General features: G+C 49.1%; 9 protein-coding genes across 9 annotated transcripts; 6 read left to right on the forward strand and 3 right to left on the reverse strand.

Annotated features, from left to right (window-relative positions):
- Positions 1-204: 204 nt before the first annotated feature.
- N7500_009717 (Zinc finger GRF-type) lies at positions 205-1,304 on the reverse strand (the record flags this gene model as incomplete). Its single annotated transcript, XM_056680856.1, has 2 exons — positions 205-1,064; positions 1,148-1,304. The coding sequence occupies 2 exons, from the start codon at positions 1,302-1,304 to the stop codon at positions 205-207; spliced, it is 1,017 nt and encodes a 338-aa protein (XP_056528238.1).
- Positions 1,305-1,625: 321 nt separating this feature from the next.
- Positions 1,626-2,939, forward strand: N7500_009718 (ankyrin repeat domain-containing protein; the record flags this gene model as incomplete). Its single annotated transcript, XM_056680857.1, has 1 exon — positions 1,626-2,939. The coding sequence occupies one exon, from the start codon at positions 1,626-1,628 to the stop codon at positions 2,937-2,939; it is 1,314 nt and encodes a 437-aa protein (XP_056528239.1).
- A 231-nt stretch (positions 2,940-3,170) lies between these two features.
- On the reverse strand, positions 3,171-6,284 carry N7500_009719 (PX domain-containing protein; the record flags this gene model as incomplete). Its single annotated transcript, XM_056680858.1, has 7 exons — positions 3,171-3,398; positions 3,467-4,610; positions 4,659-4,755; positions 4,813-5,434; positions 5,508-5,816; positions 5,885-6,114; positions 6,182-6,284. The coding sequence occupies 7 exons, from the start codon at positions 6,282-6,284 to the stop codon at positions 3,171-3,173; spliced, it is 2,733 nt and encodes a 910-aa protein (XP_056528240.1).
- Positions 6,285-7,124: 840 nt separating this feature from the next.
- Positions 7,125-9,855, reverse strand: ace1 (putative C2H2 transcription factor (Ace1); the record flags this gene model as incomplete). Its single annotated transcript, XM_056680859.1, has 5 exons — positions 7,125-8,313; positions 8,365-8,640; positions 8,694-8,935; positions 9,014-9,267; positions 9,345-9,855. 5 exons carry the CDS (start codon positions 9,853-9,855, stop codon positions 7,125-7,127), a joined length of 2,472 nt encoding a protein of 823 aa, XP_056528241.1.
- Positions 9,856-12,438: 2,583 nt separating this feature from the next.
- pex6 (AAA family ATPase peroxin 6) lies at positions 12,439-16,968 on the forward strand (the record flags this gene model as incomplete). Its single annotated transcript, XM_056680860.1, has 3 exons — positions 12,439-12,628; positions 12,695-16,436; positions 16,515-16,968. The coding sequence occupies 3 exons, from the start codon at positions 12,439-12,441 to the stop codon at positions 16,966-16,968; spliced, it is 4,386 nt and encodes a 1,461-aa protein (XP_056528242.1).
- Positions 16,969-18,162: 1,194 nt separating this feature from the next.
- On the forward strand, positions 18,163-19,341 carry N7500_009722 (uncharacterized protein; the record flags this gene model as incomplete). The annotated part of the gene is made up of 1 exon (XM_056680861.1): positions 18,163-19,341. The coding sequence occupies one exon, from the start codon at positions 18,163-18,165 to the stop codon at positions 19,339-19,341; it is 1,179 nt and encodes a 392-aa protein (XP_056528243.1).
- Positions 19,342-20,725: 1,384 nt separating this feature from the next.
- Positions 20,726-23,044, forward strand: N7500_009723 (GABA permease GabA; the record flags this gene model as incomplete). Its single annotated transcript, XM_056680862.1, has 15 exons — positions 20,726-20,811; positions 20,872-20,905; positions 20,965-21,034; positions 21,099-21,340; positions 21,394-21,508; positions 21,559-21,637; positions 21,688-21,722; positions 21,772-21,800; positions 21,850-21,907; positions 21,961-22,162; positions 22,216-22,293; positions 22,354-22,482; positions 22,532-22,572; positions 22,742-22,819; positions 22,875-23,044. 15 exons carry the CDS (start codon positions 20,726-20,728, stop codon positions 23,042-23,044), a joined length of 1,446 nt encoding a protein of 481 aa, XP_056528244.1.
- A 387-nt stretch (positions 23,045-23,431) lies between these two features.
- On the forward strand, positions 23,432-24,891 carry N7500_009724 (questin oxidase family protein; the record flags this gene model as incomplete). Its single annotated transcript, XM_056680863.1, has 4 exons — positions 23,432-23,638; positions 23,724-23,869; positions 23,932-24,059; positions 24,125-24,891. The coding sequence occupies 4 exons, from the start codon at positions 23,432-23,434 to the stop codon at positions 24,889-24,891; spliced, it is 1,248 nt and encodes a 415-aa protein (XP_056528245.1).
- Positions 24,892-25,307: 416 nt separating this feature from the next.
- N7500_009725 (HECT-type E3 ubiquitin transferase) lies at positions 25,308-27,260 on the forward strand (the record flags this gene model as incomplete). Its single annotated transcript, XM_056680864.1, has 3 exons — positions 25,308-26,054; positions 26,575-26,862; positions 26,964-27,260. 3 exons carry the CDS (start codon positions 25,308-25,310, stop codon positions 27,258-27,260), a joined length of 1,332 nt encoding a protein of 443 aa, XP_056528246.1.
- Between the last annotated feature and the right edge of the window lie 29 nt (positions 27,261-27,289).

A 27,289-nucleotide genomic window follows, 5' to 3' on the forward strand; every position in this document is an offset into this window, starting at 1 on the left:
GACTTCCCTGCATCGCGAAATGTTGAGACAATAACACAATCATCGCAAATCACAAAGCTATCATAATCATCGTAACAGTTCGTGAGATAGGTGGCCCACAATGAGCTAAAGTTAGGCCAGAATTTTCAAATGCCAATCTATGAAATCAACATCGGTAGTGTGTCGCTGTATGTGCAATTTGGCTGGCCTCTCAATAGGGGCCTCTCAATAGGGTTTCATCCCTTCAATAAGAGAACGATCCAGTTCCCTCTGGGCTTCCAGGCTGGAAACACGGTTTTGTAGCTTCTTGATATCCTCATCTTTCTTCTTTAATGCCAGTCGTGTCATATCCCGCCCACGAATAATCCCTTGTGTCTTCAAGTCCTGCCGGTTAAGCAGCGAGACGACCTCGTCGTGCGCTTTGTTTGGCAGAACAACACTATGTTTCTCCAGAATATCGAGTAGACTCTTTGCAAGATCCGAAGTATCAAACTTCGAGTCTGCAGAAAGTACATCGTTGTATTTGCTAGGTGTGGGGGTCATGCATAATTCTGCAGACAAGGGAGGGAACATATCGGTGCGAGAGGAGCGGGATGAGAAAGGCGTCGCGGGTGCAGACTGGTCGGATGAAAGATTATCATTTGTAACTTCCGTCAATTTGCGCTTTCCGGGTGAGGTAATTGTGGAGGTGCGGGGGGTCTTGAACGGGGATTCGGGATGGAAGTTGGGTTGCGAGATGAAGGTCTCGGTCTGGCTAGAAGAGAGTGCCTTGAGCAGCTCATCATTGTCGTCCGAGTCATCATCCCATCCAAACTCGTCTGACGCTTCTGAGATCATTCTGGCCTTAGCTGTTTTCGGGGGCGACTTGAAGTTGCGCTGTGGGGTATTGATGAATCTGCGCTCAGTCTGTGGAGTGAGTAGCCCGTTGTTCGTACGTCCTAAAGTACGCTTTGATGGGGTGAGCGAGACAGGGTCAAGTTCTGATCGAGAGTTGGCAAGAACGGCTGCTTGCTCGCGCATTGTAGCGTCATCTGCCCACAAGAAGAAGCTGCACTTGAGATGTGGAGACTGCGCGCAAGTCCAGACTATTTCCTGGGTCAGTCGCTACTTTGGTATAAAGGCGATTATCCAAGCTTCATCCTTGAAAGCCTAGCATGATTTGACATACACCATTTCCCAAAGTTTGCTCCCTGCTTCTTTGTTTGACGACGGGCGGCAGCTGGCCGCTCTGGGCAGTTGCAACACCAAATGCCATCTTTAAATAGACCTCGACGCAGAGGAGCCGTAGTTCCCGGCGAGCCTGGGTATTTTTGAGGGGATGACATGTTCTGCAGCTTTTCCCCGGATGTTGTTCAAGATGGAAGATGAACGTCGGTCGCCATGGAAACTTGCTTATCTAAGTTATCTCATTGCCCCACGAGGTCTTGGCACTGTTTAAGACATTCTATGGAGTTTCCCATGGGATGACGCTAGAAATAGAACATAGATGGGGAATAATCGAGACAATCTCATCTATATTCCACAGGTCAAGGCTGATGTCAGATCACCACATATCCCCCATTATTATAAGAAACTTGCCCCCGACGTCGAATCCTTTTATCCCCTAATGATCCCCTCATGCTTCGATACCCTTCTAAAGACCTCAAATGCATACACAATGCAACACACAAGGACCACTCTCAACCCTTCCTAAAGAACTATATCTCGCAATATCCGATTTTCTCCCATCACCATCTGACCTAAATGCCTTCACCTGCATCAACGCTACAACCTACAACCTCCTAAACACCACCCTATATAAGCGCGATGCAACCTCGCCAAATCCGAAATCGCTCTTCTGGGCTTCATCAACCGACACCGCATCAACAGCCCTAAAATCCCTTTCTGCAGGCTTTGACATTCAATCAAGAACAGACATCCACCCCCGAATAAAAGGCTGCACCCCAATAATGCTAGCTGCGCTGCATAATAGCATCGCGGTACTCAAATTGCTCTTGCTAAACGATGAAGCAAACCCAAACACCCGTGATAGAAAATGGATCCGCCCGCCACTATCTTGGGCTGTCAAAGAGGGCCACTCAGCCATAGTGCAGATCCTGCTGAATGATGACCGTACAGACGCCAACTTGCAAGATAAGACAGGCGATACCGCGCTTATGATTGCCGTCAATCACCAGCCCAAGATGATGACACTGCTGCTCTGTAGCGAGCGGGTGGATCCGCGCGTGCCAAATAGGCAGGGATGGACGCCGCTCAGCCGGGCTGCGCGCGAAGCAGATGGAGACGTGGGTTTGCTACTTGCTAAGCATTTGCGGTTGATTCTTGACGGTGACAATGGCGCTATGCATTGCCAGCATGTGTTTTTCTATGCGGCTATCATGGGGCATGTTGATATTGTGCAGTATTTGGTTCAGTACTTCGGGGAGAAACTTGATCCCAACGCTGAGGGACAGAAGTATGGGCGGGGAGCGTTTTCAATTGCTGCTTCCGCGGAGCGGGTGGACGTTGTACGCTTCTTACTAGGGTGGGAGGTAACGGATCCTAATTTACAGACGCATTGGAAGAGGCAGACACCTTTGTTCGTCGCTGCGGAGAATGGACACGAGGAGATTGTGGACTTGCTGGTTGGGTGTGAGAGAGTTGATTTGGAAATTCCTGATATGCATGGGACTACACCGTTGGGGGTGGCGACGGAAAGAAACCATGAGGGGATTGTTAGGCGGTTGTTGACTGGGTCTAGGCGGGCTGATCCCAATGCTTGTGATGAGAACGGCCAGACACCGCTGTTCAATGCTGCGTTTTATGGTCACATAGGTGTCGTAAAGCTACTGCTTGAGGCGCATGGAATTAATCCACAGTTGTGTGATACAGATGGGAAGACGCCGTCACAGGTGGCATCGGAGAATGGCAATCACCAGGTAGTGGAGGCACTACAGAGGTACATAAGCAACTCATCATGAATGAACTCGTTCCAATTATCATGACCTATCTGGCTCGCGGTCCCTTTCATCCGCCATATCTATCTAATGCTTCCGCCGAACCCCTCCGCACAGCCATGAGGGAGCCAGCCAGTAAAAACAAATGAGCAACCAATCGGTGTATGAAACACAATCAGAGAATGGGAATCAAAGTGGAGAAGCCATATCTATGGCGGTATCACGAATGCAGCAAAGCAATTCTAAGTTCGACGTCTAATCAGCAAGCACGTGCCGCAACATGATGCCAAACGGATCAGCAAGCTTGAGAATCTCCGTAACCTCGGGCTTGACGGGTTCACCCGCGGTACGGCGAAGTTGTTCCTGCTTCTTTGTCCGCCGGCGGCGCTCTACGGCGATAGGATCATCCATGTCCTCATCTCCACTGTCTTCGTCGGAAGCATCAGATGCTTCATCCGAGATGGTGAGGTCCTCCAAATCAGCCTGTAAGCCCGTGGTTAGTAGTGAAGTTCAAACACATTTTGGAAGTTGAGTGGGCGGAAAGCACATACCTCGTCAAGACCGAAATCGCTGCCTCTGAAAGTTGTAGCTCCTGGAATAGTCTCCCCAGAGGTTCCTTCGGCAGCCATCTTCTGGCGAGTCTTGTTCAGATGCCAGCGCTTTCGATCTTCTTGCCACTTTATAAGCTGGTTAATTTCCGTGAGCGCGAGGTCTTTGTCGATTTGGCCAACTCCAACCGCTCCTTGGAACAAAGCGTTGATATCCATTTTGCCTCCGGCGGGGCCGTTGCGCAGGAAATCGAGAATCTCTTCGATCCAACCCATGAGAGACTGGAAGAGGCCGTTGTCATGCTGGTGCACTTCGTGGATGAACTTGTAGAAGTTGGCCTCGTGGCGAGCGCACAGGTCGATGAAGGCCTGCACTGTTTGATTCGGATCCGCAGAGACATCCTGGCGCTGTGCACTCTCAATCACATTGATGGCATCGTCGGCAAAGTGAGCAAAGTCCGTAATGCTGTTGTATACGTTGGCAGATTTGTAAACCCGGACGAGCGGCTCGTAGAATATAGTGAACAGATCGCGGAAGAGCTGCAGTGTGACCGGCTCCTCGACAATACTGAGCATCATGGCCTTGTCACGTTGGCGGGTGTATAGCTTCAGAAGCTGCTTCATGTGAGCGAACCATTGAGCTCCCTGTTGCATTTCCAGATCTACGTTCTCCACGGCATAGTTCCAAGCCACGTAGCCGTTGAAAATCTTGCCAATCTGTTCCGGGTTGAGGTCAGGTGATATTAGTTCGGAGCGAAGGATGGCCACAATAATGTCAACGTCGTCGGAAACAGCCTCTTCTCGAATCACATTCTTAACGACTTCCTCGGCTTCCGCGAAACTCTTGAGCTTCTGAGTAAGAACAGTATCTCCAACCTTTGAGGCTAAAGAATCAATTGATCTTTGGAAATCCTTGATACTTTCGTTTAGTGTTAATGAGAAGATTCTCTGCAAAAGTGACCGTGAGCCGAAGGGTTGGGCCATGAAAAGGTCTAGAACACCAGACATGACTGCAGCGGGGTTAGCGATGCGAATGACATTCTTCATCAACGTGTACGGAACGAGGCCGTGGATTCTCTTCGCCTGTGCAAACAGTTCAGGAGAGTTATCCTCGGCAAGGAACAAGTGGTATATTGTTGCAGCAACTCTGTTCAATGTTAGTAGGCCGACGCACTGAGAGAAACAGACAACGTACTCAATACGCAGCCACTCAGCAAATTTCTGATATTGCGGACTGAGATCTTGGATTGAGGGCTTCTCCCGGATCTCGGCGAACAATTTGGTCAAGCCATCTAAAATCCAGATGAGATTAGCACAATATGTCATTTTGGAAAGAGTTTGCGACTTACTACTCTCCACAATATCCCGCCGGAACCGCTCCATGTACACATCCAGCTCCGCAGCTCGCTGCCTAGCAATCTCATAGAATCTCTTCTGTTCCTCAATTCTCACAGCGTCCATGTCTTTCCGTCTCTGGACATCAATCAGCTCTTCCTCATTTAAATCGATGGGTCGAGCAGTCAAGAATTCTTCCACGGCCTTGGATTCTGCGATACGCTTGTTTTGCAGTACAGTGCGCAGGAACGCGCGCAGTGACACACGCTGCTCCTCACGGTACAGCACAGTCGCCCTGGACACCTCGCTCGTTGATGCACGCGGTGACTTCGTTGATCGCATTGACCCGCGGGAGATCGATCGCCGGACGCTCCCTGGAGTGAGAGTTGGTGCAGAGAGCCGATCTTCGGGAGCATTCGTGTCCAATGTCGAGAGAGATGAAAGAGACGAAGCATCATCATCTGCACTGGAGCCCCACCAGCTCGAGGTGGAAGACTTATTCTTACGAGGAAGAGGAGGGAGTTGTTTCCCAGGCAGCTCAGTCCTCAGCCTCCTGTGAAGCTTAACAAACTCTCCATATCTTCTCCCAACATGAACCTCCTGTTTGTCGTGGCGACGAACTCGAATGATAAATTCCTAAAATGTTCATAACGTCAGCAAAAATATTCCAACTCCCGAAAAAGGCGATTGTCAGAATCATGAAACTAACTGCATGTTGATGGTACCGCACTGTCCGCTTGACAGATGTTGTTCGAACAGCAGCCACGTTCACATCCCAACCATTGATAGAATTTCCCTCAGGCATATTAAACAACAGGCCCGATTCCTGGGCACCACGCTCGACGATCTCCATCTCCGAGAATTGTATACGCTCCTCATATCCCGACGCGGTCGGCACACCCGAAACCATCATCAGCTCCACGAGCTTCTCGCATTTTCGGGCCAACTTCCGGCGCTTTGTCTCCTCCAGTCGATCTTCCGACGACGAGACATGTTTATTGGCAAACGATTCCAAGAACTATATCCCCAACAGTCAGTCACAATCTGTTCCTTCTCCGTTTTCGGTCAGGGAAGCGAAAGACCCACGACTTGTAGCTTATCCTGCCAGAACTCCTTCTCGCGAGCTTGGTCAAGAAATGGGAAGTTCCGCACGTGGTGAACAAAGATATACCGAAGGATAGGCAGCTCCGAGTCGACTGGTGCAACTTCACCGAATTCTGATCTGAAGGGGGCGCCGAATCGCTGGAGCGCGGTGGGGGAATTTAGCTCGAAGATTTCATCACGAACTTCACGAGAGATAAGCTCGCGCTTGAGATCTGAGCAAATTATTTACATGTCAGCAACTCCAAAATCGAAATACGATCTTGATTTCCTCCAACTTACAATGTTCTTGCTTGCCCGTCAAGATCTGGCCTATTGGCGGGGTTGCACCCACATCTCCCTTGCCGTTGGGGAATGCGGGATCAGGTAATTGTGTTTCTGACATTTCGAAGGATAATGCTCCTGCTCACTTGAGAGGGAAGCTGAGTCCCTAAGGGATTGAATCGTAAGGCCAATGTCCGAGTGATGGTGGAAGCACGGAACGTGTCTGCCTAAAAAGGCTGGCGATACAATGAGCGGCTAAGGCTGAACAGTGCGTGCCTAGGATGTTTCTGTTTCGTGAAAGGTGTGGGAACAAATGTGATGGAAGGGGGGCTGAGTGTGGAGCAGTCGGGAGCGAGATGATGTCGTCACCCCCGACCTTATAAGGCTACCTGATATAGGCTATTATAAGGCTATACTAGATGACTACCTAGGTATATTATAGAGGATCGCTATGTTGCTATGTCTTCTTCCCAACAACAACCTAGTCTTCTGCCTTTACTATCTAACTATCTTGATGACGCCCGACTTGATATTGCACCAAACGCCCAGGTCACGTACGCCAAGGATGATTAAAGTGTTGCCTGCTAGTTCTGCGCCTTATGGGTGAATCTTCTTTGGTGTCATCGAACTATCGTTCCAGGGAAGCTAGTTCCCTTGAATAGATTTCTTTTCACTTAGATTAAAAAAAAAAACAAGAGAAATTACCGGGGGTTTGAGCAACTTTCTTTCTGGTATTTTAAACTATATATTTCGAAGAATACAGAGACTGCTATACCCAATATGAAAGAAAAGGTCCAAACGTCAGCCATGCTATTTGGGATAGAAAGATTAAGGTAAAAACAAAAGCTGGAAAGAAAATAAAAACCCATATTTCCATCGCTGAGAACATTAAATTCGCTTAAGACAAAAAAAAACTTGAGAGAAGAGTTGGGAAAGCCCCCATAACCAGGTGAGTCCCTCCTTACTTCATGAATTCCAGCTCCATGTCGCGAGGGAGGTAGTGTCCCTGGGGTTGCTGGCCATTCCAGGGTTGCAAGTTATGCAAAACGCGCTCATGCTCAAGAGAGGGGAACATTTGCTGTTGAGGCTGATGGTATTGAGCTGAATGGTCACTAGGAGTTTGCATCATGGGATGAGCACCGCTACCCATCTGCGCACTTTGATTGTAAAGGGTGAAGTCGTTACGTGCCTGGGCCTGGAGTCCATATTCGTAGCGCTCAGAAAGAGTATCGCCAACGTTACAAGAGTCCGGTGAGTAGAGCATGGCGTTGCCCTGCGCACCGGGAGAGAGACCAGTGAGCTTTCCAGAGGCATCGTATGAACAGTGGTTGAGGTTCATTTGCTCATAATCATTCGAATACCCCTTCATCACCTCAAGGGAATGACCCTGGGGGAGCTGCGCGGCCATCGCAGTGTAGTCCTCGTTGGTTGGGTAGTCCAGGTTGCTCCAATCCAGGTCGAAGTTGATGCTTTCCGTGCCGGTGAGTGGGGATCCGTCAAAGGACACAGGTCCCATCAAGTCGGGAACTGACTCCGCAGATGGAATAGACATGGAGTTCATGGACTGCCGGTGCATTTCGAGGGCTGGAATCAAGCCGTTCGGGTCACCAGCTTCGAATTGACTCTGGAAGCCGCTCAGGTTCACCGAAGTTGGGAACGAGTTGACATCAGTCATCAGGTAGGGCGATGTTTCTCCAAACAAAGGGAAATCCTCCCCGTGGGCAAGCGCAGGAGGGTCAGCAAAGTTGAATTGAGGATTCTCAGGCCAGTTGTAGGTCTGATCGCTGGGAGAAGGACTGGGGCCAGGGATTGGAGAAGCAAAGTCGGTTGTCTTTGAGGCAGGAGTAGACACACTGGGGGTCTGAGGAGTAGCCTGCGCAGAAGAGCCTCGCTTACTGCCATTGCGGCCGTTGTTCTTAGATCGAACGTAAACCCATCCATGGGATTTTTCCATGTGCTGCTTGCAGTTGCTGGCACGCTTCGAGGCGTAAGGGCACTTGTGGAATTGACATTTGAAGAGGGTAGGCTTGTCTGAATGTCTGTCGTTCATGTGGCGGTCACGTTCTTTCTCAGTGGGCCAGCCTTTGGTATGGTAATTGCAGTCAGTGTATTCACATTTCCAGGGGCGAGTGTGTGTCTTCTCGTGCTTCCTATGAATGCATTAGAACTAAAATTTCGGTTCGATGAATAAATCAACTTACGTCAAGTCACAGGGGCGCTTGAAGACCTTGTCGCAGTCGGCGCACTTTTGGTTGATGTTCATGGGAGGAGCGTCCTTCTTGCGCCGGGCCATAGAGCGTTCGACGCCCTCATCGACCGCATCGTCAAGGCTGATAGTACGCTTAGTCGCACCAGAAACATCCGCCTCATAGGGCTTTCCTGTGGCCATGGAAATTGGCTTTCCATCTTGCATGATTACAAGTTCAGCAGACTTCCCATTCTTGGATAGACCACCTTCTAGAGTAGCCTTCTCGATGCTATTTTGAATTAGCTACGTCCCGCAGTTCACTTCGAATGGGATATCACATACGTAAGAGTGTGAGGCTCCTTAGATTCAGAGCCCTGAGTCGCTTGGACTCGCTCGCGTTCGGCACGAACCATTGCTGCGTATCGTCGGACCTGTGAAACAAGGTCAAGAAAGTATCCGTTAGTGTAAGGTCGGTCGGCTGGTAGTCGTTGATCACGATCGTTGAGATGCGAAGCCGAAGTATGCAAGCACTGGATCGTAAACTCGCAAAAGTTGAGATAAGAATTCCGAGAAGTGGCAGAGTTCTTTAAATAAGAAAAAAGAAAGAATAAGCATAACCGTAACTCCAGAAGCCCATTGAATAGAACAATGCATTGACTTACCGGCGCCAGCCACAATAGGGTTTTCTCGAGGTCGCGCAAACAGACAATCTGCTTATTGATGATGCGCTGGGGAACACTTCGGACCAATGGGTGGAATGGTTTCAAGCGGGGTTCTTTTAGAATAGGAACAAGCACAAAACGTTCAATCTGTTTACAGGCAGCTGGGCCCAATTGACGCTTTGGCGAGGAACCCGTATCAAATGCCGAAATAGAGCTTGTGATGGCAGATTGATTGTCGTGAATACCGTCATTCACTATTCATTGTTAATCCTCAAACCGGGAACAATAGGACAAAGAACGACAATGTATTCTTGTGGGATGTGACACGCACCTTTATTTTGCGAATCAGCGAGCCCCTCTTCGCTACTGACAGATGTCCCTAATCCACTGTCGGACTCGTGACTATGCTGTGGACGGGCTTTTTTCTCGTCTAGTGGTATGGGAATGCTTCGACTCTCTTCATTAGAGAAACGTGGGGAGGTCGACATAGACTTAGAGTTACTGCGAACTAACCCACTCTCCAAAGGACTTTCACCGTCGGCGACCTGCGAGCTCTGATCTTCGGTAGATTCTAGGGTAAGACGGCCTAGGATGGAAGTCATGCGTTCTTCAGCAGCAGCGATGGCTTCCAACGAAGTGGCCGAGCGATGAGGTAGGGAGCGGACGTTCAAGACAGGGTCTAGATCACTCGATGGAGGAGAAGTGGGGGTATGGAAAGTCTCTCCTTTCTTCAAAGGCATCTTAGAGTCAGGCGAGTCGCTCGACAGGGTGGGAAGGGCGGTGTTTAAGACGGGCCGACGACGCGGGTGCACCCGCGATGGCTCAGTCTGGATGGCAGACATTATTGGGCGTAGTACTATGTCAACCAGAAATTAGCATATACGTTCGGACAGAAAAGGAACAGTGGTTTGCGGCTGATTGGCCCATCGCATGACTCACCGGAGAGTTGTCCAGATGATTCGAGAAGTGACGTACAGTCGAGTCAGAGATGCAAGCCTCGATTTGATGCGGAGTATCTCCGTTCTTTGGTATATAACAGGGCTGCTTCTCCTGGATATCGACCAAGACTAATTGAACTTGACACACTTGAGCCACTATGAGGCCCTGGAGATATATCACGATAGCGATCGTCCGATAATCTCTAGATGAACATGCACTCTCAAATCCACACGTGTCGCGGGGCTCGGAAGACTTTAAAGCGGGGTTCAGGGCAGAGAAGGCCAGGTACACCGACACAACTGGCTTTTAATCAACGATAGCGATATCCGAAGACGAAATGAATTCCCCGGATTCCAAGTGATGGAAATCCAAGTGATGGGATTCCAATAAGATATAACCAAGAAAATTCCACGCGGTGAGCCCCACTAACGAAATCTGTGAAATCCTTAGACTGAAGGCAGCGATGAAGAGTAAAATATTGAAAATGAAGAATCAAGCCGAAGATGATGGGGGAAGAAGCGGATCAAGAGAAGGAGAGGCTCATTGCGTGTTGGATGTCTGCCTGATAGACGAAGACGCTAACACCGAAATGGTATAGACTGTGATGGCTGAGCACATTCTACGGTGTGTGATTGGCCTTGAAAGACAATTGTATGGTAAACAAATAACGGTAATCAAACAGTCCCGCCTTGTTGGTGGTTCCCGCGTGCCCCCAGCGGGTATCGTACCGTTTCTCCACCAGTTCCACTGGATTCTTAAAATGGAAACATTTGTAATCGGAATCAGAAGTTGGGAAAGAGCCTCAGTCCAGGCAACATTTTTATCCCTTGTACTCCGTACGGATTCTTCCACATCTCTTTTTTCAACTGCTCAAAGTCAGAGTCAGCAATTTGATTTTCATTCATGTCTACGTCATCTATGACTAGGATCATGCCATAAAGATTTCGGGCAAAATCAGGACGCTTATTGGCACAGAACAAGGTCTTGGCCCCCAATTGACCAACAAAAAGAAGAAGGGTCAACACCTAATACATAGTGAACACCCTCAAATGATTTTCTTCCGGCCTGCTGTACTCCGTAAGCTCGACATGTTCTAGAACACTGTCAATAATGCTACTTCGTACTGGTTGATGTCACGCCAAACATGAGCTGAACATGCGCACTTGAGCCTCCTATCACCACTTGTACTTGACTGGGGTCCAATAATAGTTCTAAGCCTACATCTGTAGGATGAAAGCACGTCCGTTGGCTTTTTTGTACCTACAATACATGATGCTATGCTGATCAAACCAGACTCGCTGCTCGTATCCTGCCAGGTGGCATTCACCCCGCGGCTGCGCCCCTGTCTCCTCTTCCGATGCACAGCCCACTCAGTCCATCAAAAAGGTCCATCTTTCCAAAAAGTATTGCTTGAGTCTAGTCTCATTGTTGGTTTTACAACACTACCTGAATTCAGCAGTCATCTCTGCAAGGACCGTCAACGCCAACCTCATTGGAATTCCTACACATCTCATTGATATGCCAACCACATCGGTGACTATATCACATTATAGCCGAACACATTCTGCAATGACTTTAGTATGGGGTTGGTCTGGAAGTATATTCCCTTGGCAAGCTGTCCCCCATCCGGGGAAAGCGATCAGTCAGCAACATTTTTGACGCCGTAATCTGTCTTATCTATATCCTCTTTGGCACACCACCTGTCATCGGCCTAATTATTCCAGGCTGCAATGATCTTAATTTAAAATGCAACTGCCTAATAGATTTCATCAGTTACCTGCTAAGTAATGCTGAGCAGCATCTGCAGGAAATGAAGAAAGTAGCACGAATGAGTCTGCCTTGACCAGTGCAAGAGTGGACAAATATATATTCTGAAAGAGCCCGCTTGGCAAATAGTTACAGTTCCATTTTCACAGAAAAGGAAATATACGTAAGCCCCCAAATATAAGATCACCTGTTCGTCCAAGCCGGTAAAGATCTCGGGAATCACTAGGATTCAGGAATGATGTCAGCTACTTAGGGCCAGGGAAGCTTTTGTTCTACACGTTATCACAAGCAAACAACTTTCAAGAGAGTTAGAGCACGCTTGCGACTGAGATCGGACTGTGAGCAACAAAGTCTCGAGTACTAATAGAAAAACATGTTTGATTTAAGAAAAGTGCAGCAAAGGTATAATACATATGATTACCCTGTCTATTATTCATTTTGTTCAGACGGAGTCCTCCCCTGGCCGATTGGACCTCGGCTTCGGGATATGGCAGAACAGCGGGCGGTGCCGAGATGCCCGCGTGTTGATTTCCCCCGGATTCTGGATCCGGCGAACCTCGTCTTCTCCCCTCAATGACAATTCGCTGAACCTGGCGCGGGATTCTGTACATCTTCTCATGGGCACTTGCTGAACGGATGATTTGGTGACTGCATTCCGTTCGAATTTCCTATCCCGCCCGCTTCGTTTGCCGACGGCAACCGAACAAGACACCACACCCATGGACTTCGAACAGTACGGGCAGAGCTCCCAGAAGCCTCGACAGCGGAGAAGAAAAGCTGGAAAGCGGCGATTGAACAACAAGGCACCCATCGCAGCACGTCTGGCGCTCGATCCCCAGCTGCGTGGGAAGATTGGCATATTATCCGAGGATCTAGCGAATGACCTCTTCCAGCAACAAGCTCTCCAAGGTGAGTGGGAAGCCTCTTCGGCTGGTCTTAATGGGAATATTAACTGATCTGTCTTTCTCTGATCAGATGTCACAACCTCCGATGATGGAGTGCTTTATGTTGCAATTGCCCCGCATACGCCGACTTATACCTCTGTGGAAGATCAGGCCTGGACGATACTCCCAGTGCGCATCCAGCCCACAGAGAGATCGCCAGTTCCAATGTCACACTCGACCGTGCTGTTTCCTGAATCAGCAGACTCACTTCAGCCTTTCCTCCAGGCCTTGGGGAAAGTTGACTTGTCACGCAACTCCCTACAAGCACACCGTTCTGTAGAAATTCGGATCCTGGATGTCGCCCCGATTCACCTCGATACGATCTTTGTGACTGTTGAGAGACATCTCCTCCGCAATCATGATGATGTTCAGAGCAAATTTGGTGGTGGGTTCACGAATGCGCAGGGGCCGAATGGACTGTGGGGGAAGGCGGGGAAGTCGGCAGAAGCCAAGAAGTATTCAAAAAGAGCTACAGCTGATGCTGAACAACGTCTCACTGCGGCAGTTCGTGAAGCATTGGGAGCTCAACGTATTGTACATACCGGAGACGTGCTGCCCCTTCCACTCCCTTCCCATCCTATAACTCATGCGCCACCACCCCCTGCGCGGATCTCATTCTGCGAGCCCGTTTCACAAGGCTTGCTGATGTCGACAACAAAGATTGTGCTTGTCCAAGCTCGTGCTCAAGGACACCGCGCTCAACAAACTGTGCCTTCGAGATCTGCACTTCTGAAGCAGGTGGCTGAGGACGAAGCTGACGACACTTCTAACGAACAATTTTATTCTGCAGCCGAGGATAAGCCTGGCGAAAGTGGGACAGAGATGGAGGTAACATCAGTTGCCGAGGAGTCTGAAACAGAGGGCTCAGTAGGATCCATGAGTGACTCTTCGGATGATTCTCTTGAAGATATGATTTCCCTCAGTGCACCTGAACTACCCCAGCCACCGTCGGGGGTGATGTCTTCCATGACTTCGGCGACCCCTAGAGCAGGCGGTCGACGATCGGATGGCATCCATACCCCCGGATCTGTGGCATCGAATTTTACATCGGCTACCATGCGTCCTGGCCGTGGCGGAGGCAAAACCTTCAAGGTGGAAGGTCTTCTGCAACAAGTCCCAAATGAGGCTCTGCACCCCCGCCCTCGTGATGATGAAGACGTCGACTCCTTTGTCTTTGTAGATATCAGCACACTCGCCAAGATCGGATGCTTCTCTGGCGATTGGGTCAGAATCGAAGCCGCCGAAGAACCTCAGCTGAACATGTTCGCCTCGCTCAAATTTGGAAGCTTCAACGGCTCCCCGGAAGACTCAGGCGACTGGCGCCCAGTTAAGATCTTTGGCCTCTCCGGTCTTCCGTCATCTAAGCCGCGGTATGCCATTAATCACTCAGGGGAACGCCGGTCTAGTATTTCGCAACGTCAACCCACCCGCTTGACCCCTTCAGTTTTTGTTCCCCCGTTGCTTCTTGGTAATATCGAAAACCCGAAGTATCTGAGGATTTCTCCTATGACCTTCGCTACTCCTAATGGCTCTTCCAAGCCTGGAATTTTGCATCACATGAAGAACACTGCTGCCAAGAATCCACCTCTGGCGAAAGAGGTCACACTGCTCAAGGTTTCCACTCCTCTCTCGATGGACCGGGTCCTTCAACCCGCGCTATTTTCAGGACTTAAGCAGTACTTTGAGTCACGGCGGCGTATCCTCAAAAGTGGTGACCTGGTGGGAATTAGTGTGGATGAAGGACTTGGCAGAGCAGTGTTCTCTGGCGCCGCTGGCGGTGACAGTGCCAGTCAAGAGGAAGATATCACTATCCGGCTGGGTCAAGGTGTCAACGGAGAGAGGGTCGGAGCCCGCAAAATCGGCGTCGCTTGGTTCCGAGTCGGGCAGGTAGCCCCGACTTCTGTAGAAGAGCTGGAGGAGACAGGAGAAGATCAGTGGGGCGGGGTCGCTGTACTTGACCCGGCGACCACGCGCATGGTACAGGCTGGAAGCGACGTGAGCCGAGTTCCCGGAGTTTTGGGCAACGGGTGGGAATATTGGCTGGGCGTCAAGACAATCCCGAAGAGCATCCATGATGCCCCAATGCCTCATGGCATTATTGCCGAACCACCTCAGTCATTTATCCCATCATTGCAACAACGAATCCGGGATTTGATATCTGCTGCCACAAGCCCGCGGGCCATCCAACTTGGAATGAAGCCTGTCTTTATTCTCCTCAGATCTCAACAAAGACATATCGGCAAGGCAACCATCGCAACTCGAGCGTGCTCGGATATCGGCCTCCACACATTCCCCATCGATGCATACGACATCTTGACAGAAGGCGGCGCGAATGGAGGCGATGTCAAAACAGAAGCATATCTCAAAGCGCGAGCAGAGCGGGCTTTCCACTGCGGAGCAAACTGTACCGCACTGCTGATCAGGCATATCGAGGTTCTAACCGCTGATCGCATTGTCACGGCAATGGCCGATATCTTAAATGACGCCAGGGTTGTCATTGCCACCACCACCGATGTCGAGACTATCCCGGAAGGTATTCGCAGCCTCATCACCCATGAATTCGAGATGGGTGCCCCAGAAGAGAAAGAACGTGAAGGCATTCTGCAGAATGCTGTCGCAGAGCGCAGTATTAGACTGTCTGCGGACGTGGAACTTGGCTCCATTGCTTTGAAGACTGCAGCTCTAGTCGCAGGAGATCTGGTTGACGTTGTGGAACGAGCTGCTGGGGCGAGACAAGCCCGCCTCGAAAGTCTAGCCGAGGCTAGCAAGAAGCTTTCTGGCTCGGAGGTCTTTGTTAGGGACATCCTGCTGGCAGGAGGCGACGGTGCCCGAGGTGTCACCAAGGCAGACTTTGACACTGCTGTGGAAGCCGCGCGGAAGAACTTTGCCGATTCGATCGGTGCACCCAAGATTCCAAACGTCGGCTGGGATGATGTTGGTGGATTGACCAATGTTAAGGATGCCTTGGTCGAGACTATTCAGCTACCTCTAGAACGGCCCGAGCTCTTCGCCAAGGGCATGAAGAAGCGCAGTGGTATCTTGTTCTATGGCCCACCCGGCACCGGCAAGACCCTGCTTGCCAAGGCCATTGCCACTGAATTCTCTCTCAACTTCTTCTCCGTCAAGGGCCCCGAACTGCTTAATATGTACATTGGTGAATCCGAGGCGAACGTGCGCCGGGTATTCCAGCGTGCTCGGGATGCTCGTCCCTGTGTTGTGTTCTTTGATGAGCTGGATTCTGTTGCGCCCAAGCGTGGTAACCAGGGAGACAGCGGTGGTGTTATGGATCGTATTGTTAGTCAGCTGCTTGCAGAGCTGGATGGAATGAACGGCGGCGAGGAGAATAGCGGTGGAGTTTTTGTCATTGGTGCAACTAACCGTCCCGATCTGCTCGACACTGCACTTCTCCGCCCCGGCCGCTTCGACAAGATGCTCTATCTGGGGGTGTCAGATACACACAGGAAGCAGGCGACTATTCTTGAGGCTCTGACTCGGAAATTCGCTCTTAACCCCGATGTCTCGCTTGACCGCGTAGCGGAACAGCTTCCTTTGACCTATACCGGTGCTGATCTGTATGCACTCTGCTCTGATGCCATGCTAAAAGCCATCACCCGAAAGGCTACCGCGGTCGATGACAAGATCAAGACTCTGCCAAATGGTCCTGTCAGCACTGCTTGGTTCTTTGACCATATTGCCACGAAGGAGGATGTGAATGTGACGGTAACCGAGGAGGATTTCTTATCTGCTCAAGGAGAGCTTGTGCCAAGTGTTAGGTATGTCCACTCCACTTCCCGTCCCACCCTACTTCTTGTCTCCTCTCAATAACATGCTGTGATACTGACTCTTCGCAGTGCCAAGGAGCTCGAACATTTCGAGCGCATCCGCCAAACCTTCGAAGCCGTGGACAAGTCAAAGCAAGACCCCGCTGCTGCCGCGCCACAGACAATCGCAGAGGCAATGGAGGCATTCAACTTGGGCGGCTCGGTCACACTCGGAGAGTCGCCGGCCACGAATGGTGAGAGCCACGGAGCTGGAAGTATTCATGGTCGTATCAAAGGCCTGAACAAATGGCCAGGCAACATTGTTCGCAGCCCCAGCGGCCAGTCAACTACCAGTAGTAAAGGCAAAGGAAAGAGCGTCAGCAAGAAAGGAAAGGGATCTCGCACTGGTGCGGAATCTGATGGATCTGTTGATGGCGACGATGAGGATATGGTAGATGGCGCCAATGCCAATGAGGCCGAAGACGAGGATGATTACGTCGTTCGCACTGATCACTTGAGGAACCCCATGGAGGAGGTTGAATAGAAGGTCTGGTACAGACATAGATTTTCACATACCGGCACCTTTCAGCTGGCCGACCAGCTGGCCTTTGTATCTACTAGCTGATTTGATAAACCAATTGTTTATATGTACATTTTTAACTTTTTCTTTTTCGCTATGAGGATTTGCTCTATTGTTGATGCTCTGTATCGTCGCACTTTTCGTGCGCAATCTGACTCCTTGATCATCGAGCACATTCGGAGTGCCTTGGGTCATGGGCAACCATGTACCGTGCACGAGAAGACCTGCATGCACTGGCGCATGCAATTCTGCGACTGGAATTTGAATTTGATGGAGATGTGAGGACTCATTGGTACTTTTGAGAAATTTTAGCATATACTGCAGCCAATCTTATGTCTAGTGTCCTTGAATCAATAGATTCTGGTTATGTCTCGGTAAGAGATCTTGCCAACCTTTGTTAACAAGTTGTCACTATTGTTTGTTAGTGACAGCAGATTCTCTTTGGATTGACATTCAAACAGTAAGCTCACTTTGAGCTCATTCTATATTCGACGTTCCTGGCCATTATTTCGAGAAGCGCATAGAGCTGGGTTCCTTGGGGTCCATTCTCATGGGAGCAGCTCAATGACAGCCCCAAACCATCAGGTCTATTCTCGCAATAACCAAGCCGAGGATCTCTCTTGGCAATTCTAAGCTTCTTCGACCGTGCAACTCATTTGCCTCATGTATAGTATCTTAATCAGATCAGAGTGGGAGTAGACATGGCACGGCGGCGCAGGATGACCTCTGGCTCGGTTTGTCCATGATTTCACTGAAAGTCCTGTGATTAAGATAGTGCGTCGTAAAAGTAATGCTCTGCTTCCCACTACGTTTGTCGTGTCAGCCAATCTCGTCCTTTCTACTTTGGCCTCACTCCAGATTGGGAGGTTTGTGTCTCTATCCTCCCAGCTCTTCTCTTCCCTCTTCCCTCTTCCCACGTTTTCTCTCCACATCCTTCTTCCCAACCTGTCCTCGTCGACTTTTTATCCTTCTCAACCCTAAAGGTTGGTTCTCATCTACATAGGGAGCGTTTATCACATCCACTGACATGGCATGGCACTGATAGGCTTTTTTTCCATTCGTTCACCGGACGCGTGTCTCCAAAGGCTTTTCTTATTGCCGTCTCTCCAACACATTTGACCCTGCATTTTTGCGTGATATACCTTCTCTCCCGCCAGAATGAATATCACGCTAAATGAGGAGCAGCTGTCCAAGGGACGAGCTCTTGCCAACCGCTGGAAGCCCGCAAAGTTGCTAAGAATCCTTGCAAAAAACCCCCGTACCATACAAAATGGAACCCTCGATTTTGAAGAGGGACATATGCCACAGGTCCTCAGATTCAAGGAACAGGATACGAAAGGCTTGGGTAATTTGAAATGTCTTCCGAACGAAATCGTGGACATGATTGTCGACAGATTGAATATGCCTAGTGCTATAAGTCTGTCATACGTCAACCGCGCTGCCAATTTCTTTGTTGGGAAAAGCCCCGTGCCATTTCTGAGGCGCTGGGCTCCTGGCCTGCCGAAGCTTCTTAAACAAACCCAGATCGATAAGATTTGGACCATTCGTGAGCTCAAAGACGCAATTCGCCGTGAAAAGTGCGTGGTATGTGGCGACTTGTGTGTCCAACTCTATCTTCCGACGATGGAACGAATCTGCCATCCATGTATGCACGACAACCATGCATACTGGTGCCTCCCCGTGGAACAGGCGGCCTTGATTTTCGGCCTTGACCTGCCCGATGTCATTGATCATCAAACCATGTACCTGCCGAGGCTGAGCAGGGATGGCTGTGATTTGGGAGATCTTAGTGCCTGGGTTGTTCCTGTCAAAGTGGCGCTGACCAGGGCCCTGGAGCTGTATGGCACCCGCAAGGCTATTAAGCGCGCTGCAGAAGGCCTCCTGTCAGGTATTGACGAATCTGAGGAAGATGACACCTCTGAGGACGATGAATTTGTGGTTGAAAATCAGCATGACGTTTATCGCGCTGCTTCGTTGTCCACCCATTCAGCCCCACTGCGTTCGCTTGGCTTATTAGAAAGGCAGCAAATGCATATTTACCATCATGACGTTACCTGTCAGGTGCCCGTTGTCCCTTACGGGAGTACACGCAAAATTCTTCAGCTGTGCCGTGGTTGCACTGCCATGCTCACACACACCAGACTAAAAGACATCGAGGATAGCCATATGAGGATGATGGGGCTTGACCCTAAGCTCGACAGGTTTGAACGAGCGTTTAAGATCTACCGTCGCGCTTTTCGCGTGCGGACTGAGGCCGAGATGGTTGAGCATGTTCGAACCGAGTGCGTCGGGGGTTGGACCCTGATCTGTGCTGAGCATCGGAATGAAGAGACATAGGTGGATTTATGGTCCTGGATGGAAGACGTGATGCTAGTCAGCCATCTCCAGAGCACTTGTGATGGACATGGGGAAGGAACAGTGGGTCAAGGGGGGGCGCTCTCGGGGTTGTCCAACTAGCTGCGTTCGTTGAAACCAGCGATAACCCGCCATTTAATCAGTCCAAGGTCAGAAATTTTGAGAATTTGAATTTCCACATACGATCTGTGGGTTGGAGGTTGGGAGTGTGAATAATGTATGTATTTTGTGCATCGCAGAGCAATGGCAACTTTGGTTCTCTTTGTACGGAGTATGTGCTGAAGCTTTCGATTCTCATTAATCTTTTTCCTTTTCGCTTTATCTCCCGGAAAAGTACGTGCTTTCTGAGTGGAGTATAGTCCAGCCCTCAACATTGAAGGATTACTAGCGAATCCTTCGAAACGGCCCCCGGGGACATCCATGTCTTGGTTGGGTTTCGGACTGAAATTAAGACTAGACCTAATTGGGCATGGCATTCTTCACATAGTAAAAAAGTCCTGGAGCCTACAATATATATGTCCGCAGTTCTTCGTAACCTATCGTTTACAAAGAAGTGGAGTCGATTTTAATGGGGGTTGACTGTGAAAATACCTTGACGAAGCAAATAAGTACCCTCCAAGTAGCTAGGATCAAGGCTCAAGTCCGGAATGTCTTCCACGTTTGCCTCAGCGGATACTGATGATTGAACATATGGACAAGGGGATTCCACTCGGTGAAGGCGATATCTTGACATAGGTGTATTTGTCTCCAGAGATAGGGAAGCCCGCCCTATTTACGGCCCACCGCTCCACAGTCAAACTTATCACCTCGGCTTAATTTATAAACAGAGAGGCCGTACGGAGAATAAACCTGGAGTTGAGCCAGTTTGAGTCAAGTCAGTATCAGCCAAGCCTTTGAGCATAATATATGTTCATTTATCACGCACATCACACTATGCATCCTTGAATTTATCCGTCCCTCAAGGCTCATCCATTTCCTTCCCCGTACCATGTGGGTCTCCGATGCCATACCTGACCAATAAGCTATCGACTAGTGCACAAGCTCTGGGGCTGCCGCCGCAAGCCATGGATCGGCAGTCCACGAATATCCAAGGATCAACAAGGCCTCGATGATCGCGTGGCTTCCAGAGACTGTGACTGGCTGAAATCGCCGGTCTCGGTCCGCCGCACCAGTCACAGACACGGCCGGTTATCGTCTCTCGTTGTCAATACCCCAAATTAGTTACATAACACTTCTCCGTACTCGGTTCCCCCGCGTCTGGAGAAGTAGAGATTGGAAAGATTCGGGCTGTCGTCATTCCACTCGGGATTTTAAGAGATGGCCGTTCCTCCTTCACCTTTTGCTTTTCTCTCACATAGCAATTGCCATGGACAAAGAGGAATACAATCATGACGATGCTCAGCTGGCCCAGATGGGCCATAAGTCTGAGCTCAAGCGAAACTTCTCATTGATGTATGTGCTGCAATTGAACTTGGATTCTAGTGGGCTAATCTCTTATATTTGTTCCTAAAGCTCGATGCTGGGTCTTGCTTTTGCCATTCTCAATGTACGTGATGCGATTGACATACCAAACTCCCATAAGAATCAGCAATTAACACTAGATAGTCATGGACTGCTCTGTCGGCAAGTTTGTCACTCAGTTTGCCCTCGGGAGGCAGTACTAGTATTGTATGGGGTATGTGTCCACTCTGCTCTCGGTCCAATTCTCGAATTCCAGAGCTGACATGAGTTCCCAATAGGTCTCGTTACAGCAGGAATCTGTAATTTGTGCATGGCCACCTCCCTAGCCGAGTTCCTTTCTGCGTACCCCACAGCCGGAGGACAATACCATTGGGTTGCTGTGACCTCATGGAGAAAATGGGTGCCCATTCTTTCCTGGATTACAGGGTGGGTCAACTGCTCTGGCTGGGTTGCGCTGGTCGCAACTGGTGGTCTATTGGGCAGTCAACTCGTCATGGGTGTCATTTCTCTCATGAACCCGGTATGTTGTTCTAGGCCGCAGCATTAATATACTTGGCTGACTTTCAAATCCAGAGCTATAACCCCCAGCGCTGGCACCAATTCCTGATCTATATCGGCTACAACATCGTGGCCTTCCTCATCAACGCCTTTATGAACAACGTCCTGCCTTACGTTACCAAGGGCGCTTGTGAGATACCTTGCACCAATCTGTCAGAGGATTCATACTAATTCTCCCAGTCACCTGGTCTTTGACAGGATTTACCATCATCTGCATTACTGTACTTGCATGTGCTTCACCAGATTATAACTCTGCAGAGTATGTGTCTGGCCGATCATTTCTAGAGCTAAAAGACTGACCAACAGCAGATTTGTGTTCACGGATTTCATCAATACAACAGGATGTAAGTTCCTATGGTCGTGATCTTATGTTTCTTGAACTGACTCTTGTAGGGCCTGATGGAGTGGCATGGTTGCTTGGGGTATGTCGTTTGATACCAAAATTAATGAGTAAATCTAACATATTCATAGCTTCTGCAAGGTGGTCTTGGTGTTACTGGCTTTGATGGTGTCGCCCACATGATCGAAGGTAGCTTCCAGGAGTTTGCATTTAATTATTGATTTGAGGCTAACAGACTATAGAAATCCCCAACCCCTCGGTTGAGGGACCTAAGATCATGATTGCTTGTGTTTGTATCGGTACCGTCACTGGAACAATTTTCCTTGTTGTACTGCTCTTCGTGGCTGGCGATATCAACAAAATCATCGATTCTGCGGCGACTCCGCTCCTTGCGATCTTGAAGAACGCCACTTCGAGCAATGCAGGTGCTATCTGTCTCTTGATGTAGGCTTCATTACTCTTCCGCCGTGTTCTTGTTGTGCTGACACTCTCTCTAGCTTCCCCCTGGTCTGTGCTCTGTTTGCTGCAACCGCTATCATGACCACTAGCAGTCGCATGATCTATGCCTTCGCCCGGTACGTTATTATGTTGGTTTCATTTTTCAGCCTGACCCATCATGCTGATAGTTACTATAGTGATGGCGGTCTCCCTGCCTCTCCGTTCTTCTCTCGCGTTCATCCAAAGCTACAGGTTCCTTTGAACTCGCTATATCTCAACTTGGCTCTCGTGATCATCTTTGGTTGTATCTTCTTGGGCTCTACCAGGTAAGAATACACATAATGCTTTACTCTGGTTAATGCTAACTTCTCCAAGCGCTTTCAATGCTATTGTCTCAGCATCAGTGGTTTTGCTCGGTATCTCATATGGAATTCCAATTGCAGTGAACTGCTGTCGAGGAAGGAGGATGCTTCCCGAGCGCTCATTCAAACTGCCGGAAATTGTTGGCTGGACCCTTAACATCGTAAGAGACCCGCTCCTGCAGCTTTGGGGAAACAAGTACTTTACTGACTCAAAATCTCTCAGATCTCGTTGGCATACATTTCCCTGACTACTATCCTGTTTCTTTTCCCCCTGAGTTGCCTGCCACTGGTAGCAGCATGAGTGAGTTGACTTTGTCTTTTTGATGCGAAAGTATAAAGCTAATGTGATGTAACAGATTACTGTGTTGCAGCTTTTGGTATTGTTTTCATCATTTCCACCATCCAGTGGATTGTAGATGGACGCAAGAATTTCGTCGGTCCCCGCATCCAGGTGGAAGTTTTCAATGGAGAGATCGGTACTCAGCCAGAGCAGCCAATTCCATTCGTCGAACGGCATAAGGATTAGATATCCTGCTTTGAAATGATGAACTATCCCATAGAATGTCACTAAGTAGCGCAAAAACTAGATTTTTCAGATATATTTGCTCGCAATGCAGGCATATGTAATACGTTGCAAAATGATACAGCTCCCCATACTCTACTTGACACTCTTCTGCCTTGTGTTATCCAGTTGTGATTTCCCACGAGAAGGTTGCTTTTGCATCTTCCCGAAGTAAGCGGAATAGGAGTAGCAACTGAGGTCGTCGCTTCCAGATTCATCATTCATCATGTGATCAGATTGATAAACCAAAAGTTCCTACGTCATACCAACTTACGATGCACTTACGATGCACGTGACGGCTTCCCAACAATCCCATCCAAACGACTACACACGGCCTCACTCATTGCCACTATGTTTACTGTTAGGTGGCCATCATTGCCGTCGCTAGGATTATTTTCATCCTCGCCCACCCAAGCGATTGATCTACCACCGGTTAATGTCCATGAAACCGAGACAGCTCAAGACAAGCCGGCCCGGGCATTGAAGCACTTACTGAAATTGAACCATGTCGAGAACTCGCTGTTCGACCGTCAGAACTTTCCTAATCAGCTAATGCATGTGAGTAATTTGCATTGTCTCGGTAACAAGAGCTTGTTATGTATGCATTCCTCATCATAAGTCCATGACATTGACCTGCTCGCAGCTCTTAAGCTCCTCCTTTCTGCAAGGTGCAGACGCCGATAATTTAGGTCGGTTGTATGAGAAGGAAGTGTCTAATCTGGTGAAATGGAAAGAATCGCCGGCAGAAATCACTACTCTCGACTGGCGAGGCCACCTGGGATGCCGAGGGTGGGTTTCTGAGCTTGTCTCAGCCGTTCTTTCTCTTGGGACTCCTCGCTAATTTAAAACAGATATGATCGAGCTTTCGTGGACTTCTTTGAAGACGAAATGGTCAACCTTAACTATGACTGGAAGGAAGTTGTGGCCGAGTACTTATTTACCGGGAAAGAGCCCATGTTTGATTCTATAATGGCTTCTCGTATGTTTTCATTTTCCTTGAGGAGAAAGCGTGCTTGGAATTGCGCCCACTAACTATTTATCTAGTCGGATTGCCATTGATCCATCTTGCGTACGCCTTTGAATTGGACAGTCGTGAAATCGCAATGGAAGCACTTGGTCTTGCAGCAACCTGCCATAATGGCATATACAAGTCCTTGGAGGACCCTAAGAACTCCAAAAACGAGGCTACATATGAATTAAAGTCACTTTTTGCAATTCTTGATCTAGTCCGGAAAGATGAGGGCTTGGATGGTCTTTTTTCCACTCCTGGCAGCGACAATCTCAGTACCCTTTTTGTCAGTCGCAACGCCGTGCTTCTCAATCACTGGAAGGCGTGGAAGATCGAGAATCCAGTCGAGCAGTTCCGCGAAAGCCAAGAGCTTGCAGCTGCCTTGCTCGTTGGAACAGCAGTTGATTCGACTGGGCATTACGATTGGTTCTTCGCTTTGAACCTCGCAACCAGCCACGCTGTCCGTGTCGTGCTGCCGTTCATTCCTCCCCAGTTCCAAATCTATCTTCTTCGACAATGGTGGCTAATCTGCATTGGTATCTACGTCGCGCAACTGCGGCCTGAGATCAAAATGGATCAGATTCGGAATTATGAACTGAATGGAAAGGACTGGGAATGGGTTGCCCAGAAAGCTGTCAATGGTGAATTCTCATCAGATGTGTACTTTGTCACGACCACCCGAGCACTGAAGGGACTGGCCTCGACATGGGGCGATGCAGACAGCTTCTTCTTGAAGGCTGCTGTACGATTTGCGACTGAGTTCAAGGGTTGGCGAGGTAACTTTGTCGGATATGAGCTGTAGATTTTTATTTTTATCATTTTGACTCCACTCAGCCCAAATATATGAACGATTTAATGGATAATTGAAATACATTGAGTGATGAATGTTCCCTACGACCTTGGAAGAAAAGTAAAATGCTCTCGCTGTACAATTATATGTAGTCATGTGACTGCAACGCTGTTTGCACTGTTTACACCACAGAAACACCAGTACGAGATGATCGATATCACCACACATCCACCAATCTCCTTTAAGCACAACATGCTTCTTGTGACCTTAAACATTCATAACTCCCATGACAGTGTGCTTGCTAGATAAATACCTAGTCTTCCTAACCTCTTCCCCGTTTTCCTTCCCCCCCCAGGAGCATCAAACATCTGAGTTATCGAACACCATCGCTCTGCCTGGGCTTAATACGTGTGTGCACAACTTCCACAATGCAAGATAGCGATATACCCCTCTATCTCCATGCAGAATTCCTACCAAACATCCGCCAGATAACCCTTTATGTCTCCCTTCCCGGGACTGCGCTATTTGATGGAATCCGACCAGATATCCAACTCTCGGAATCAAGAAAAGCAGTCACAGTTTCCCTATCGAAGCCATTTGAACATGTCACGGAAACAATTAAACTGCCAGCACGCGTTAATGACGCGTCTCGGCGCGTGTTGAAATCAATTTCTGGTCCCGCACCAAAATCCAATCCCAATGGCGCCGGGGATCCCAGCTTTGATTTTTCTTTCCGCATGCAGGTTGATTCTGACGAAGAGGCGCTGGCGCCACGAGATGAACTAATCGATGAGTTTGCACCCTGGACAGCAGAAGAGATGTCGGCCTTGACTCGTATTCGTTGTCGAGAGTGCGAACATGCTTTCCTTGGTTCGTCATCAATATCCGAGTCGGTTGATCCGGGAGTAGGTGAAAGTCCTACCGCAGGATGGATCTGGAAAGACCTTCCAAGTGGCAACTGGGCTGAAATGATGGATTTCTGGCATTGTCACAAACCCGACCCCCATGAAGGGCACGAAAAGGATGAGAAAGACTCTGCGCTCCAGGTCGAGGATCAAACGGCGCAGACTAAAGGATATGGTGCGGATAGTCACGTTGTGGCTATTTCCGGAACAGTCTTTATCGATGTTGCCACTTTCCTTCTGGCTGAGACAGACTGCGCAGGATTAAAAAAGGTACGATTCTATATCCCTCCCTTCTTTCTCATCATTTCATCTTGCGTTCTATCCCTCAGGACCGGGCAACTTAGAAGGGGACCACTCATTTTTCAGTGGGGTGGCCTCCGATACAATTGCCCAAGATGGACGAAATGCATTTTGTGTACTTGCAATCCAAGGCGAAGGTGGTTCTCTCACGGGAACAGGATCACGGACAAGATGGGTAGTCATCCTCTCCCCGCAGATGGATTTCGCTCTTTGCGTTTGCGAGAATGGACTTGTGGGGACCGCCTTCACCCTGTTTTGTGACTCAAGGTGTTCTCTCTTTTCAGCGCCAGCTATTCGAGCAGTGGAGCGGGCGTGATTACGAGAGGTACATTATATTATTCTCCTTGCGTCATGTAATATGGGCAGTATCTATATAGCTGTGAGCTTGAATGCAATGCCTTTTTCTTCCTTTGCTTTTCAGTATTTTGTTCGGCGCTATAGTCACAGTTCCCATTACAATTACAATTTGCTAACAAGCGATACATTTCAGGGCGATGACGAAGAGAAAAAATCCAACATGGAAGTCTCAGCGCCACGAACCCTCGACTGCGCAAACTGCAATTCCATAATCGGCATGGAAGATCCAATTGCCAAGGGATGGCGACTCTTGAAGGCCAACGTATCTCTGAATACCGGTTCACCCAGTTGTGGTGCAGACATTGCAGACTGGGAGGTTCACCCAACAGAAACCATCGTTGCTGCACAGTTACTTGAGTTGATCGAGAGAGAAAGTGCTCGACGGTTTGTCGTCCATTGTGGCCAGAAGAGCGGTCTCGTGGTAGGTGGCATTCCATTCCACTCCAATCACCTCTGAATTTGATGCATTGCAGAGAGAAAAATCTACAGATGACACTCGCTAACGCATATTGTGCCTGGAAGCTTTGGGTTTTCAATCCAGATATGCGATACTCGAATTCTAGCGCCGGCTGTACTATTATGGCTCAGCAAGCGATGAAAGTATTCTACCAAAAGACCCCTGATGTGGATGAGCTGCTTCATCCAGAAATTGGGAATCCCTCGCCTTTGTCGGTGGAAGAATTGGAGTTGCCATCTATGATATTCGACGCAATGTCGCAAGCATTGACTAGGAGTAACAAAATGCTCCCGTTCTCCGCTAGGCAGTTTAACGAATGGGATGTCGGGCTTTTGAGTCGTTTTAGGCGCGAGAAAGCCTGAATGGTTGGTGCTTTTAAATGACACAAAAT

This window comes from Penicillium coprophilum, assembly GCF_028826855.1.
Source record: "Penicillium coprophilum strain IBT 35676 chromosome Unknown utg000006l_segment0_segment0, whole genome shotgun sequence".
NCBI lineage: Eukaryota > Fungi > Ascomycota > Eurotiomycetes > Eurotiales > Aspergillaceae > Penicillium > Penicillium coprophilum.